The 16,717-nt window shown below is 59.3% G+C and overlaps 1 protein-coding gene across 1 annotated transcript in view; it reads left to right on the top strand.

The window, feature by feature from the left end:
• Positions 1 to 16,717, top strand: part of ATOH8 (atonal bHLH transcription factor 8) — a 30,165-nt gene that overhangs the window by 4,066 nt on the left and 9,382 nt on the right. The window contains exon 2 of the mRNA XM_056118209.1: positions 2,532 to 2,723. Within this exon, the coding sequence (XP_055974184.1) occupies positions 2,532 to 2,723 (192 nt within the window). The remainder of the gene's footprint in view (positions 1 to 2,531; positions 2,724 to 16,717) is intronic.

Raw genomic sequence — 16,717 nt, forward strand, 5'->3', positions numbered from 1 at the left:
GGTGCAGGAGAGTGAAGCCCTCTGGTGCAGGAGCATGAGGGGCAGTGGGGCTGGGTGCTGGGCGGGCACGGAGGGCAGATGGCCAGGTGTATTCCACACTCTGGCCCAGCTGGCTTGCATCCTCTCAGGCTCCCTGTGAGGGTCCAGCTTGGCCATGGGCTAGCCCTGGCTGTCAGGGCCATGGGGGAAGGAGGACATGGGCCTGGCTGGCACCCGACCTCCTGGCACAATCTTCTGGCTTGGCAGCCAGTGCTGGGAATTTGGTGTGTGCCTGAAGATTTACCCGGCCCTAGGACTGGAAAGCTGCCCTACTCTCGGGAAACTGAGGCAGGCTGAGACCTGAGGCAGCAGCGAGTCGCCGCCGCCTGCTGAGCTACCCTTTGGGAAGGGTGCACTTTCACAGACGCCCAGGGCTCCCACCTGTGCTGTGGACACAGTGGTGTTGGGGCTTGGTGGGATTCTGAGAAGGCATTTAAGGCATTTAAGGTTCTGAGGGGTGGGTAGGAGTTGGCACCGAGACCTAAGGACGGAGGCTTGAGGCCTTGGCTCTTTCTCTGTGCCCCTGCCCTCACCCATGCCCAGGGTATTCTGAAGCCGGCTCTGTTGATGAGAAAGCTGAGCTGCTGAGGGGCTGGACGCGGGCTGAGCGGCAGCTGGGCCCATCATCAGGCAGATGAAGTGAGGCTTCCCCGGAAGGAGAACAAGAGGATGTGTCAGGGGCCCCAGAGGCATCCCATACAAAGTGCTCCAAGAGCCCACGGCTGTGTGCCATGTGCTTCCTTGGACCCGAGGCTTCAGCTGTGCCCAGGTCTTTGCCGAGTGACCCGGCCTGACCCGTCGCTGTCGGGATGACGGGCTTTATTTGGGGGAAGTTTTCCGTGGCATGAAACCTGTGAATAGCTGCCATGGTGCCAGGCATCAGCAGCTCGACAGGTGGTTCTCCAGCACACCCTGGACTGTGACAGCACAGGGGCAGAGTGACTGACCTAGACCAGCACTGCCCCTCATCTGGCCAGCACTCTGGGCTGGCCTTGACCTCAGCTGCTAGGGGTCACACAGTCCCGCTGAGACCCCTGTTCCCTCCTGCTGGGACACCTGGCTGCTCAGGGCCCGAGGCTTGGCCTCTGGTGACATGGATATTTGGGGGCCAGTGCCTCCCTCAGGTATACATCCCCATCCCGGGGTGCAGATGCTGGGCCCCCACCCCCCGGCCCCCTGGAATCTCTGTGACCTGGCGACCTTGTTTATTTGCCCAGGCCGATCCAGCAGGGTTTTCTGGACTCTGGCTGGGAACAGGCAAAGTGCGTCGTTCTGTCACTTCTCTTGGCCGGGTTTGCACTGCCACCGGGCCTGGGGTCCTGACCTCGGCAAAGGGGCAGCTGCTGGGCTGCTGGGGAGCTGGAACCTCCGCCAATGATGTGGGCTGTGGTCTGGGGGCTGCAGGAGACAGGGACAGGGCAGGCGCCATGTCTTGCTGGGGCGCCGTGGGGCCTCTCACGTGACTCTCCCCTGCCGTGACTGACAGGACACTGCGCGCAGCAGGGTCTGTGGGTCTGCAACCATCAGAGCTGCTCCAGGCCCTGGGGGGGGGGGGGGGCGGGTGGCTCCTGCTGTGAGAACGGCAGCGACTGAGCTGTTCTCTTCTCATACACATGTGTGTCACCATGCAGCGTTGAGCGTTGAGAGACGGACACACGTGGCAAGTCTGGGGGGGGGGCTGGCATTGAGGGGCTTTCGGGGGAGAGGTTTGATCCCCACCCAGTGGTGCTCAGGGTGGAGTCCTGGTGGGCCCAGGGGACCACAGTGGGCATTGGGGATCTGACCTGGGTCAGCCGTGTGCAGGTCAAGTGCCCTCCCTGCTGCACTGGGTCTCTGGAGAGAGGAAGAAGAAAGCCAATCAAGAGGGTGTCCTGCCTCGCACCTGGTCTTTTCCTCCTTGATATCCCAAGAGCCCCCGGAGCCGAGCTCTGGTGAGATACTGCAGCTTCCCCCGGAGCAAGCCTCCGAAGGCTAAAAGTCAGTGTTCAGTGAGGAGCTCTGAGCCCCCCCTTCCGGCCAGGGTCCAGCCGAATGATGCTTCTGAGCAAGGGGATGAGGGAAACCTTAGCGTCCAGTAGAGGTTCTCGGGGCCAGAGAGACAGTGCAGAGGTTAAGGTGCTTACCGCACGCATGGCCGACTGTAGTTCTATCCCTGCCATCACGTATGTCCCCGCTGCCCACCGGGTCCCAGGGGTGATGAGCGAGCACCCCTGGGTGTGGCCCAAATCCGATGAGACAGATGGTCAGAGAGACCCCTTCTCTGGGAGGGGGGTTGGAGGCCTGTGCTGGCCCTGGGGCAGACTTGGATGAGAATGGGAGCTCAGAGGCCTCCTCACCCGAGTGGACAGACTGTGTGGTGGGAGGGAGTGAAAACTGGGCTCAGGGAAAAGAAAGGCCCCTTTTGGGGGCAGGGGTGGGGCGGTGGCGCCTTCTTGGAAGCGCCCGGCACCTGCCCGGCTGTGCAGTGGCTCCTGACACTTCTCCACCCCCAGGTGCCGTGTTACTCGTACGGGCAGAAGCTGTCCAAGCTGGCCATCCTGAGGATCGCCTGTAACTACATCCTGTCCCTGGCGCGGCTGGCTGACCTGGACTACAGCGCCGACCACAGCAACCTCAGTTTCTCCGAGTGCGTGCAGCGCTGTACCCGCACCCTGCAGGCCGAGGGCCGTGCCAAGAAGCGCAAGGTATGTGGGGCGACAGGGAAGGGGAGTCAGAGACGTGGGGTGCTCGCCACGCGCCCATACACCCAAAGAGTTGGGGGTGGGGAGGACACCAGCCTCTTGGAGGTTGGCTTTTATGGGAGGAGGTTCAAGTCATACCTGCCGGTGCTCAGGGATCACTCCTGGGGATGCCCAGGAAACCAGATGAAGTGCCAGGGATGGAACCCGGGTCCGCATGCACACAGGTGCCAAACCTCTATCCTGACTCGCCAGCCCTAAGTTCTCAAAGGTTTGCTGGGGGGTCTCACCCTTTCTAAGTCTCCTCATGGCCCTGGGGTCATGGGCATGATCCTACTTCTGAAAATGGCATCATGGGTACCTTGGACAGCCCCACAGGGGTCTGCCTGCCCCTCAACTATGGCCATGCTGAAGCTCTTCCTACCCAGTGCTCTGGGACTGAACCTGCCCCTCACAGCTCCAGAAAAAAGAGGATAGAGCCCCCTGAGCAAGGTGACCACCTGGGGCAGTCTAGGGCACGTTTGGTGACTTAGGCTGTGTGACTTGACTTGAGGCTCTGCATTAAGGCAGGTGACATTCATTCTTTCATTCATTCGTTTGCTTGTTCAATCTGGAGAGATTGCTAAGGCACGTGGGAAAAACGGTGGCAGACATGGGGTCTGAGTCCCCCTGCGGCTGGCAGGATGCTTAGAGACCCTCCTGCTATGCAGGGGAGGGGGGGACGTGTCCCATGTCAGGGGCCCAGATCGAGGATATGAGTTACCTCTCCTGCCCAGGGAGTTTGAAAGGACACATCAGCGTCAGGGCCATCTGTGCCGGGATAGCCGAGAGGTCACTGCAGACGGAAGCCAGAACAGCATCCACAGTGGAGGGAACCGCCCATGGAGCCAGAGGTGTGCGCGCGGAGAGGTGCACACCAGGAGGAGGCTCAGCTGCCCCCGTGGTCTGTCCTGTGGGCTTGTGCTGCAGCATTTCCAGTAGGGAGGGATAGGGGGCCTGGCCAGGGGGAGGCTTGTCACCACCACCACCACCACCACCACACACACACACACACACACACACACACACACACACACACAGACACGGGATGGGCAGGAATGTGTCCATGTGAGGGGTGACACTGTGAGAGCTGCCCCTGGGCACAGGATGGGGCACCCTAGTGTCCTTATCCCCTGCTTCCTGGCCTGTGCTTCCCGTTCAGCCCCATGTTCCTCTACACCCCCCCCCCCCCCACACACACCCCATACAAGTCTCTCTCTGGACCCCTGAGGTTTCCTGGAGGCCCTCAGCAAGCCCTTCTGCTCCCTCCTGCGGGACTGCAATCACTGCTGGCTGCATTCCTGGGGGGGATTCTGCACATGGAGCCGGGCAGTGAGGGCGGTGGGGCCCCTCCCTCGTACAGGGAGGCGGGTCAAGAGGTGATTGATGGCTCCCTGTAGTGCCGTGACAAAGGAGGTTTGTAAACTCCGGGTGAACTTCCCCTGGCATTCCAAGCAGGGAGGGTAGCCACCGCTTTCTGCACCTCGCTTTCTTCTCCTTGCTTCCCAAGGTTGGAGGGGGGACCCCTCCCTTCCCTGGGGTGCCCTAACCCCAGCGCAGGGTCCTGGTCCAGGAGGAGGAGGAAAAAAAGGACGATGGACCCATAGGTGCTGGGGCTCACCTCTGCCCTAAGACGCCTTGGAGAACCTCTGATCCCATCTCCTCAGGGTCCAGATTGGGACACTGAGGTGGCTGTTGGTGGCTTAAAGCATTTGGCTGTATCTTCTCAAAGCATCCAGTGTCCAGTGTCCTGACCTTTCTGAGCCTTGATTTTTTCACTAGTAACAGGCCTGTGGAAAAAGTTTCGAGGGCCTGGTGCAGTCTGCAGCTTGTGCCCACCCTGCCTGGCAGCTGTCTTGGGGCTCCCTCTTCTCCACCCCCTGGCTTGGGCTGCCCCACTGCCAACAGGATGTTTGAGGCCATCCCCCGACCCACATTCTGCCTTGGCATCTTGAGGGCTCATGGGACCACCCCATGTCTGCCCTTTGTGTCTCTCTATGTATCTGTCTTCAGATATATAATTCAGTAAGTGAATTATAGTTATCTGCAGGGATGGTCCCCAGACTCCCCCTCTCCCCCCACACTCCCCAAGAGCCTGAATGGCTGGGTGGGGCAGGAAACAGTGCCCCAGAGATTCATTTATTCCTTTGTTAGTTCATTTGCTCATTCATTCATTCATTCATTCATTGACTAGCATTGAGAACCCGCTGTACATAAGTCGCATAGATACTATGATGGGTGTCAATGGTGGGGGGCTGCTCCGGTCACCCCTATAGAAGTAGTGTATCTTTGTGGGGCTTGATAAACTCTCCCCTCTTGGCCCTGAGGGCCGTCTGAGGGATTGGGGATGGGAGAGAGTCAAGCATATGTCTTTTGTTTTTATTTTTTTGGTCCCACATAGGGACCAAAAAAAAAAAAAAAAAGGGGGCTGCCCTTGGTTCAGTGCTCAGAAGTCACTCCTAGCAGTGCTTGGGGGATCATGTAGGGACAGGAGGAGGAGGAACCCTCATGCAAAGCCTGTGCTTAGCCCTTGAGTTCTCGCTCTGCCTCTAGGCTTCCTTCCTAAGGAGGGAGATGGAGAGCCGAGAGAGGAGGGAAGGAGAAAACCAGGTGATGTTAGTCACGGTCTCTGAGAAAGTCCATTTGTCATCTCTGCCTTCTCTCTCAGGGACGCACGAGTCCTCCATCCCCGGACCTCAGGGGCCATCACTTGTAGCGTTCTGAGGCTGGTCTGGAAGCCGTGCAGGAGGGGGTGGCCCAGCAAGGGGGGCGGGGGGCCTCTGGAGCTCTCAGCCCAGATAATGCAAGCTAAGTGGTTGGCTCTGGACCACATTTCTGCGGCTCCTGTTTTTAAAGTAGCAATTCCTGGTAGCTGAGGAAGAGGAGGAGGAAGAAGGGGAAGAGGAAGAGGAGGAGGAGGAGGAGGAGGAGGAGGAGAAAGAATTAGCCTCAGTACTGTACACCTGGATTGTGTGGGCTTGTAGTACCTGTGGAAAAGGAAGGGACCTTTTGTTTCCTGCAATTGTTTCCTGCTATTTGGTCCAATCACCTTACTGTCCAGTGAATTTTGAGCCACTGAGTAGTCACTGTCATCCGTTGCTCATCGATTTACTCAAGCAGGCACCAGTAACCTCTCCATTCGTCCCAGCCCTGAGATTTTAGCAGCCTCTCCTTACTCGTCTTTCCCATCACTGCCGTATAATAATGATCTGTCATTGTCACTGTCTTCCCGTTGTTCATCGATTTGCTCGAGTGGGCCCAGTAATGTCTCCATTGTGACACTTGTTACTGTGTTTGGCATATCGAATATGTCACAGATAGCTTGCCAGGCTTTGCCGTGCGGGTGAGATACTCTTGGTAGCTTGCTGGGCTCTTTGAGAGGGGCGGAGGAATCGAACCTGGGTCGGCCAGGTCGGCTGCATGTAAGGCAAATGCCCTACCCGCTGTGCTATCACTCCAATCCATAATAATGATGATGATGATGATGATGATGATGATGATGATGATGATAGCACTACACTGTAGCACTGTCCTCCCGTTGTTCATTGATTTGCTTGAGCGGGCACCAGTAATGTCTCCATTGTGAGACTTGTTGTTACTGTTTTTGACATATTGAATACATCATGGGTAGCTTGCCAGGCTTTGTTTGTGGGCAGAATAATACTCTTGGTAGCTTGCCGGGCTCTCTGAGAGGGGTGGAGGAATCGAACCTGGGTCGGCCGTGTGCAAGGCAAACGCCTTACTTGCTGTGCTATCGCTCTGGCCCAATAATAATAATAATAATAATAATAGTTATAGTTATAGATCTTGATGGTCTTGTTTAAATCCAGGTGACACTGGCCCCGTGATCCCCCACTACCAAGTTGTTCACCAAACCTGGGTCTGGAATGGGGAGAGATGAAGCCCAGGGCAGCGAGTGAAGGGCCGTACCAGAGGCTGGGAGGCAGGAGTCCGGGGACTGCATCTCGGTGGCTAGCACAGCACTGGCTCTGTGCTGTCCCTTTCCCCGGCTGCCGTCCACATGGGGAGAGCCTTTGCAGTTCTGGGGGACTCAGAGGGCCCTGCCCTTTGGGCCGTGTTTTTTGCTTTCGTTCTGAGTTTTGGCTCCACAGCCAGTGGTGCTCAACTTCACTTCTCGCTCTGTGCTCAGGGCTCAGTTCTGGTGGTTCTCGGGATTCAGTTTGGGTGGGTTGCCTGCAAGGCCGTGCCTCACCTGCTGTCACCATCTCCTGGGAAGAGCCTCTGGGCAGACTGCTGTAGCCTTGGCCCCTGGCTACCCTCCTGTCCCCCTTACTCCATGGCTCCTGTTCTTCCCGTGCCCTGCCCCCTACACTCCAGAGCACCCCACTCGCTGGACCCAGCCCTGCCCATTAGGTGGGCCTCCTGTGCCCCTGAGTGCCCGCTGAGGGGGCGCTGTCCTGGCTCCATGCCCACCTGCCATGGATGTGGTTGCATCAGCTCTAGGGTGAGACCTTGCTATCAGTGACTGCTGATGTTCTGTCCAGCTGGACTTTCCAAGTCTTTTTTTTTCCCCCTGCTTTTCAGGTCACACCCAGCGATGCTCAGGGGTTGCTCCTGGCTCTGCACTCAGGAATTACTCCTGGTGGTGCTTGGGGGACCATATGGGATGCCGGGGATCAAACCTGTGTGGGCTGTGTGCAAGGCAAATGCCCGACCTGCTGTACTATCACTCTGGTCTCCTGGGCTTTCCAAGTCTTAGCTGTACACCCTCCCGCCTTTTTAGTCTGAGTGTGTTCCTGTCACTTCCTCTTCACCCATCATGGGTATTGGCCCCACACCCAAAGTCTCTCCTGGACTTGTGGCCCCTGTACCATGTGCTCCCAGGACACTGAAGGTGCCTGGCCAGACAAGCACCCGGATCTCAGACCATGCAGGCGGGGCACACTGGGTGTTTCTGGCCTTGCTGGCTGTTCTCATCATGCCTTTGCAGCAGACCCTGGTTTGGTCCCTCGTGCCAGGAAGGACTCTGAGCCACTGAGAGGTCTGGGATCTGCTGACCACGGCTTGTGAGCCCAGGCCTCACCCCTTCCTTGTCCTGCCTCCTACCTGGGAGTGGGGTGCCTGGGGGGCGGACCGGCCGCTCCAGTTAAATCCCACTTGCTCTCGGCTCCCAGGGTCCCAGTGTGCTGGGAAATATGGGAGGGTGGGTGGGAAACCGCCACCAACTTTCCTCCCAGTCATAAAAATGGATGCAATTTATTTTTTCTGGCATTCCAATGACATAGACGTTTGTCGCCAGCTGTTCCTACGCGGAGTGTTCTCTCAGCTGCCGTCGCTCCTCTAGCTCTTGACACTGTTCACAGGGCCTGGCGGGGGACTGCAGGGGTCCTTAGCGTTGGGAGTGGTAAGGTTGGGGGCTCCAGGTGAGCTCGCCCTGGCTCCCTCCAGAAGCACCTGCTCAGCCCATGTTCTCTATACTGGGGCTCTGCTCCCCCCAGCCTGTTCCTCCTCCTTCTCTTCTTCCTCCTCCTCCTCCTCCCGATCCTTCTTATTTTTTTTTAAAAAGGACATTGCTCTATTTATTTATTTATTTATTTATTTATTTGTTTGTTTTTGGGTCACACCCAGCAATGCTCAGGGGTTACTCTTGGCTCTGCACTGAGCAATTACTCCTGGTGGCGCATGAGGGACCATATGGGATGCTGGGGATTGAACCCAGGTTGGCCTCGTGCAAGGCCAAATGCCCTACCTGCTGTTCTATCACTCTGGCCCCTCCCTCTCTCTTCAATCCCCCTCTCTGTTTGAATGCCATGTCCTGAACCCCGCCCCACCCCCTCCCCACCTCAGCACCCTAGTTCAGAGTGTCGCAGACCCAGGAAGTCCATGAGATACTCTGACTGGCCCCTGTGGGCTTGCAGAGACCCTCAGAGAACCCCAGACACCCTCACAACAGAGACCTGCAGTTCAGTGCTGTGGGGAAAGTGTGACCCGGGGGGGGGGGGATCGGTGGACGCTGTGAACAGGGGCTGAGTGCGTGGACAGTGCAGATGTCCCTCTCTCTGGTGCTGTCCTCCACCTGCACAGCACAGCAGGGAGCCCCTGTGCGGCATCGGCCTGCGGAACCCTGGCTCTCCGTAGCTGTGTGACCTCGGATAGAATTCCTAACTTCTCTGATCTCGGTTCTCTCACTTAATGAAGTAAAAACCCAAATACTTTCCCTGCCAGCTTGCTGGAAGGATCCATCGGGATCCCAGGGGAGGGAGATATTTTCCCAAGGAAACTCTCATGAAGTGATGGTGACAAGGTAGTAATCACATCAGGAACCCGGGGCGGGGGTGGGATCTGGGAGAAGGGACATCTCTCAGGAAAGGGCAGAGCCACCTGGAGTGGGCGAACGTCGACAGCACCTGGGGATGGAGGGGCTTCTCCCTCCCCAGCTGGGCAGCCCACCTGGAGGCCCTGGGCCTTTCTAAGTTCATGGCTTCGTCCTCCCACGTGAGGGGCCTGGTCGCGGGCAATGGCATGGATGCCATACTCCGTCGCCCGCCACGGCCTCCTGGCCTGTGGGGCTGTCTCATCCACACAGTCACTGCTCCTCGCTGCAGACCCCCAGGAGTCACCCCACCCCACCCCTTAGGGCGCAGAGGGGAAGCGGAGGTGGGGATAGGAAGTGGCAAGTCTGCTTGGGCCCGTGTCCTTTTGGTTTTGAGCTCCAAGCCCTGCAGCTTCTGAGGTCTGTGGGCAAGAGCCCACTAGCAGGGTGGCCTGCACCTTGGGGTGCCCCCTGGGTCCCCGCAGCCAGTGCCAGGGGGCAGTTCTCCTGTGGGCAGTGGTGGCGGCAGGTCGGGGCTCCACTTAGCTACAGGGAGCCAATAGCCCGCTGGGGGTGGCTGGGGGTGGCACGGGCTTCGGAGCGAGGTGGCAGGGGGTGGGGTGTCGTCAGCCCCCCAGCACCCCCAGCGCCGCGCCGCCAGTGAGGCCTGACACCAGGTTAAGTTGCGGGGCGGCCTCTGGCAGCAGCTGGGCGCACGCCTGGTTCCCATTCGGGGGCTGTGGTTTTGATTAGCTGTTCTGCGCGGAGGGCCTGGTGCTGAGTCCGTAGGAGCTCCGCGGGAACAGAGGGTCCCCCGCCCGGCCGCGCGGCCCCCCCTCCTGGCAGCCCCAGACTCCAGATGTTCCGAGCGCTCGCTGGGAAGGCCTGCTGGCGCCACGGAGGGCAGAGGGCAGGGGAAGCACGCGAGCTGGAAGCCTGAGCACTCAGTCACCACAGGCCTTGGCAGCCCGCCCGGGCCTCTCCTGGCACATTCCCCAGCTCTCCCCTGGCCATCTGTTCCCAAAAAACCCTTTCAGAGCCTCATCATCACTCAGGCTACAACAGCGCGAGCAGCTGGTTTGGAGGCAGCAGGGAAAAGCGTGCAAAAGGTCCTTTGTGAGAGAGGAAACTCGCTTATGAATAACAGGGCCGGCCCCTCAGAGCTGGCCGCCGCTGCCCTTGTTTCTCAGGCGCCGCTGCTTGCTCGCGACTTTTTATCTCTGGTTTTTATTTTGCTTCCCCTTGTTTGCTTTTCATGTTGTTTCTTCCTCTTCTTACACCACTTGTGACTTTTCTTCCTCCTTGGAGGGGCCCGGAGGCCACCTAATTAGTTCCCCTGGTCACCCCTGGAACTGGTTCTTTCTTCTCAAAGCTGTGAAAAGGGGGTTCTGCTGGGCACTGCGGCGGGCGAGAGGGAAGGTGCCCGGGAGGGCAGGGTGTTCCTGCGGGGTTCTGGAAGTAAGGGGTGAGCATGAAGCCCGAGCATTCAGGAGTGAAAGGGGCCGAGCCCAGGGGTCGCTCACACGCGTCCCTGAGGCTGCAGGTCCTGGAGCACCTCGAGGAGTAACCCCAGGCATGGAGCTGGGCTAGACCCCCCCAGCAGCCCCAAACAAGCATGATGGGGGTGCAGAGTGCCCACGCAGAGGACATCTGCCACCCGTCAGGCAGATGAGACCGTGCCAGCCACGCCAGAGCCTGGCCCTCAGCTGATTGCACTATGACACCAAGTCTTTTTTAAGAACCGGTGGCCATTGCCAGAAGCTTCTCACTCCTCCTGGGAGCTGGCGGCCTGTCCGGGACCTGGCAGGAATGGGGACGGCAGAGCCTGGCCGCCTCTCAGGCCCCAGAACCCCCAAGTCAGGCCCAGGGCTGCGGGCAGCAGGGGAGACCAGGCTCCTTGTGTCTGATAGATGTCTGAGATCAGGGGACACAGAGGCTGGTTTTTCTCTTTCTCTTTTCTTTCTCATTTCTTGATATCCCCACTTTTTTGGGGAAGGAGCACACCAGCAACGCTCAGAGGTTCCTCCTGGCTCTGCATTCAGGGATCACTCCTGGCAGTGCTCAGGGGACCACATGGGATGCCGGGGACCCAACTGGGTCTGTGGCATGCAAGGCAAGCGCCCTACCCGCTGTGGTATTGCCCTGGCTCCCCCTGCTACTCCTTTTCTGCTTACCACCCCCACACTATGCCATGAGCCCCAGCAGCTCCCCGAGCAGTGGAGAAGGGTTCCCCCTCCAGGCGATGGTGGCCTCTCTGGTCCGACCCCCACGCCCTGCTGGAGGGTGTGCCCTCGTCTGCCTTTCCTGCTCCTTTCCCTCAGCTTCTGGAGGCGAGGCGGCTCCTCAGCAGGATCAGGGTCTCCACTCAGGGTTGCTTATGTCCTCTCACCCCCTGTTCGTCCATCTCTCCTGGCCTGACCTCGGGGGTGGGGGTCTGGGTCTGTCTAAGGGGCCACACTCAGCTCTGCACGGGGGCCTTGTCAGTCCCGTGACGTAGCTCTGGGCTCCGGCTTGCCCCGTGCATCCTCCCAGGCCCGGCTTGAGGCTGTGTCTCCTGCTGGAGAGGATGGAGAGGGCCGGCCAGCAGGGAGACACAGATCCCTCTGGACCGTCAGGGCTTTCTTCCAGAAAGAAAACAAGGGGTAGCAGGGTGGGTGGCAGGCGGGCAGTCCGCTGGGGCTGGTGCCGCCACGCTCCCCCCTCTCTCCTGAGCTAGGCACCGGCAGCGTGGCAGGATGGAAGCCTGCAACAGCGTCACCCCCACTTCTGCCCGCAGCCACACCCCCAAAGCAAGTTCTCCCCAGGGGTGGACACCCCCTGCCACAGACACTGCGATGATCCAGGGGAGCCCAATGGCAGCCTCAGGTGCTGGCGGGGTGGGGTGGGGGTGGGGATTCTTTTTTTTATTTGCCTAAAGAAGGTCCATTTCTAAGCCGTGTTGTTTCATTTTCCAAAAAGGAGACCTGGGGCCGCATGAGTTTAGAACCCTCTGAGCTGCACAGGAGCACTATTCCCTGCCTTCCTTGAGCTCCTGGAATAAATATTTCTAGAAGGTGATGGAAGGAGCCACTCCTCTCCCCAAGGCAGTGCCTCCCCTCCCCCGAAGTGACCTGCCCATGGCTGCCCGCCCCCTCCCCGCCCCGTGTCCCGATTTATACGCCAGGAACGTCGACTCCTGGCCCAGAGGGTCTATTTTGGGCCTCTGTGCTCACGCCATCCCTTAGCTGGAATGCCGTTCTCCCCGGCCTGTCTGGAGAATTCCTTCTCCTCTGGAAGGCCCAGCACCCCCTGGAAGCCCTCCCTGACCCCTGCCCCCAGCTCCACCCTGCCCGGGCTGTGGGTGCGCGTGGGATCTAATTCAGGATGGCACTCCATGGAGTCATGGTATAAAGTGTCAGATTATCTGAAACACTGATACCCATTGGGGTGGTTTTTTTTTTTTGTCTCAACCCCTGGTGCTCAGGGGTCAAATCCTGATGGTGTTAGGGGGACCATACAGTACAGGAGAGTCCAACTGGGGTCTCCGTGAGGCAGACTGAGCACACAGTCCCTGAGTCACCTCTCTGGCTCTGTTGGATACCCTGCTCGGTGGTGCTTCATTACAGCTTTAGGTGCCGTGCTGTATGTTGTGCCGTCTTAGCCCCCCGGTGTCACTTTGCACGGCTGTTGGTGAGTGTCGGTGGATGCAAGGGCTTGTCCCGCTGCACTGAGCCCTTTGTTCTTTGCGTCCAGCTCCCCGTGCAAACTGGGACCCCAAGTCACGACTCACCAGTTCTTTAGCCGACACCCGCACAGAGGGGCTGAGTATTGGGGGGCCGAGGGCAAAGCCGCCAAGTAAGGACCACCAGGGTCGTCAGGTCAGCTCGGCTCTGCCAGGCCCCCACCTTTGCAACGTGCGCCCCTGTCCCCTGGTGTCAGTGACGGAGTTTCAGATGCCAGTGGTTGACATGAGCCGGGGTGCTCGGACCTCATGCTGGGAAAGTGGGAGGGAGTGGAGTACGCCCTGGGCTCCAGGTCCTGGAGATGTTGGGGTACAGACTCCTCTGTGGGCTTACCCCATCCTCCTGTCTGCTTAGAGCACCCCCTCGTGGCTCCCAGCACAGGGCGTGGGGAGGAACCTCTTCCCTTCAGCGCTTGCCTGCCCTGATGTTGGGGTGCCCCCTCAAGACTGAGACAGACATCGGCATCTCTGGGGAAGGGACACAAAGGGAGCAGCCGTGAGGTCACCTGGATCTGTGGCGGGTGGTCTTCCTTCAAGACAGGGTGGCCCGTGCTCTAGCCTTATCCCCAAGCCAGAACCCCGTTTTCGCAGGCTTATACTCTGCCCCATGCCCCAAGAGTATATGTCAGTAACCTTTTCAGTGGATGCCTCGGGGATCCCGGGGGCTTGGACAGGTCAGGCCCTGGTGCCCTCGCAGGTGGGTTGGGGACCCCAGGAGCACCCCCGAGGCCACCCAGCCCTAGCACTGACCCTGAGAGTAGACAGGGCCACCAGCAGGCAGACTGAGCCTGGCAGCCAGTGCTCCTCGGCCCAGACCCACTGTCCTCTGTTGTCCCCAGTGGGTGTTGCAGGGCCAGGGAATGTCACGGTGGACGCTGAGTCCAGCCACTCATGACCTCTGACACTGGCCTACTCCTACCACAGTTTTCCTCCTGAAGTCTGGAGAAATCCAGTGGGTGAGGTGGCATCCAGAAAAGGAGGCCTGAGAAACAACTGCCCCGCCAGCCATGCCAGCCACGGGTAGAGCCGCACTCACCTGTGTCCTGAGGACAGGGACCCCCTCCCCCCCCCCAGCCTTTTAAAAAATTGAATCACCATGAGATACACAGTTGCAAAGCTGTTCATGCCCGGGGTTCCCTCCCACCACCCCTGGGCCACCTCTGAGGGCTTCATGCCGCGGTCATCAGGAGGACACTAGTGACTCTGCCCCTGTGCAGTTGCATGTGTGTGCACGCATGTATGCAGTGCACATGTATGAGCATTTGAATGTGTGTGAGCATGTATGTGTATGAGCATGTGTATGTGTGTGTGTGCTAGCCTGCGTGGATGGGTATGTAAGTGTGTGCATGTGCAAGTGTACATGAACGTGTGCATGTGAATGTACATATGTGTGAGTGTGTTTACATATGTGTGTGCATGTGTGTGTATGTGTGTGCACTCATGTTGTTTGTGTGCATGTGTGTGTGCATTTATGTGTGTGTGTGTGCATATATACTTAGGGACGCAGAGGGTGGGGACACGTGCAGTTGGGCCAGAGCTGGGCAGACCCAGGACTTGCTGGAGTGGGCCGAGGTTCCCTTCAGGTGGGAAGGGTGAGAGCCCTGGAGGTTTTGGGCCTCCCTCAGGGTCCTGTGGTGGCTGAGGTGGGCCTGGCGGCATCCTGTGGAGCTTCCCCCCCACCCCCGCCGTTTTGCTGGTTGCTCACAGGTGTCGCTCCCTGGCACCCCAGTCCACTCAGCTGGATGGAAACAGCTGCTGCAGCAGGTGCAGCGACCACACACAGGAGCCTGGCCAGAGGAGGCGGTGGGAAGGCAGAAAAGCAGCAGGCGGGCCTGGGACCACTAAACCTCAGGGACCTCATGTCCTCCTCAGTCGGATGTTCCTGGGCTTGACCTTGGGTTGTCCGAGGAAGTGAAGGTACATCCAGTGTCGTCTGCCGGGAAGTGCAGCCCTGACTGCAGATGACGGCTGGAGGCCGGAGGCTTCCTTACTTGGCAGTGCTTTCTCAGGCTGAGGACTGTGTGCCGGGGGTGGGGGGTGGGGAGGTGGGGGAGGAGGGGGAAGGAGGGGGAGGCGCCCATTCCCGCCTGTTTGCTGGAGGGGGCCAAGTGCTTCTGATGGAGACTGGCACGGTCCTAACCCTGGTCAATGCCAGAGGAAGACAAGCAAGGACGCGCGAGGCACAGGGTGCTCCTGGTGGCCACCCACGGTGTCTCACGGGCAGCCCCTGAAGTGGGAGCCGGCAGCCAGGTGTGTGTGTCTGTGCGTGTGTGCACATGTGCTCTGCCCTGTGACTGCTACACGGCTGCGTGAGGTTCTTGTGTTCTTGACTCCTCCTCCAGCCTCGCACAGCACCGTCTGTGAGGAAAGTTGCCAGCCCAGAGAAGCAAAGTAACTGATGCAAAGTCACACAGTTGGTCGAATGGGGAAGTCAGGTTTCAGAGATGGGCCATCCAATGTCGGGGCTGGCATAGATGGTGAGTGGCCATGTGACTGACCATGCCGGACTGCCTGTCAGGCTGTATATACCTGTGTGCGTGCAAGTGTGTAGAAGTGTGCGTGAGCATGTGTGTGCATACTCATGGAAGTATGCATGTGTGTGTGGAAGTGTGTGTGTGTGGAAGTGTGTGCATGTGGAAGTGTGGATGTGTGTGTGGTAGTGGGTGTGTGCATGCATGTGCAGACTCGTGGAAGTGTGCATGTGTGTGTAAAAGTGTGTGTGGAAGTGTGTGCATGTGGAAGTATGCGTGCATGTGTGTGGAAGTGTGTGTGTGCATGTGTGTGCACACTCATGGAAGTGTGTGTGTGTAAGTGTGTGCATGTAGAAGTGTGCATGTGTGTGCGTGCGTGTGTGTGGAAGTGTGTGAATGTGAGTGTGTATGGCTGTGAGTGCCTTCCTACTTGGTGCGTCTCCCTTCTGTTGCTGGTGACTGCACTGTGCCATGGTCACTGATGGACTGGGGAAGGTCAGTCCCCTCCCCTCAACCCCTGCCTGGGTCCATGTGGGGTCCAGACTCTGGTTGAAGGTGCCGGCACTGCAGGCAGGACGGGGCAGGTGTCTTTTCCATCCTGCAGCTTTTCTGGGAGTTGGTTTGTTCTGGGAGCTGCTCAGGGGCTCAGGCTTGGCCTCCCTCCACCACTGTCAGTGCCCTCAGTGATGGAATGCTCACAGCCAGAGCCCTTCCAGAGCATCCCTCAGGGCCACGCAGGGCCTTTGCTGGCCAGCTGGTGGTCATGGGCATGGATTGGCCTTTTGGTTGAATGAATCAGGTTTGGGGCGGGGAGGCATGTGGGTGCAGAGGAGTGGGGCAGTTCCCGACCCTGAGGGCTGTGGATGCGTGTGGGGCAGGGGCTGGTGTGAGGGTCATGCGTCAGCCCCTCCAGCCTGGAGCTGTGAGGAAGCAGGATTTTCCTCACCTGGCCGGCCACCTGGCTGCCCCAGCTGCCTGCTGCCCTCCAGCCCAGCGTCCTCTCTGGGCTCTGGGGAAGGTCACGGACTCCTTGAGCCCGGGGTCTGGAAGGCAGCGTGCAGCCGAGTGGAATTGGCCGGCCGGCCCTGCAGGATGGGAAGCAGATGGGAAGCCGCGGCAGCTGGGCCCCAGGCCTCACACAGGCCCGCTCCCCCCGCTCCCCCCGCCCCAGTGCTCAAGACTGCGGGTGGGGTGGGGTGGGGGCCAGAAGCCGCGCATGGGCTGACGGACGGGGATGGCACTGCAGAGCCAGGCCGAGAGAGGGCTGGCACAGGGAGCCGGGCAGAGCATGGAGAGAAACAGATTGGCAGCCAGAGAGCGTGGCCTGCAGCCCAGGAACGACGTCTGCACAGCAGTGGCCTCGGGGCCTCCCGGCCGCCCCTTGCAGGCCCTGTGGGCTCGTTCTGGGCTTGGGTCCTGGCTCCAGGCTGTGCCAGGGCCTCCCACCCCCTCCCCAGCAGCCACTTTCCCTTCGGCTCTTAGAACCCAGGGAGGA

Source organism: Sorex fumeus, unplaced genomic scaffold (genome assembly GCF_029834395.1).
Source record: "Sorex fumeus unplaced genomic scaffold, SorFum_2.1 ptg000003l, whole genome shotgun sequence".
NCBI lineage: Eukaryota > Metazoa > Chordata > Mammalia > Eulipotyphla > Soricidae > Sorex > Sorex fumeus.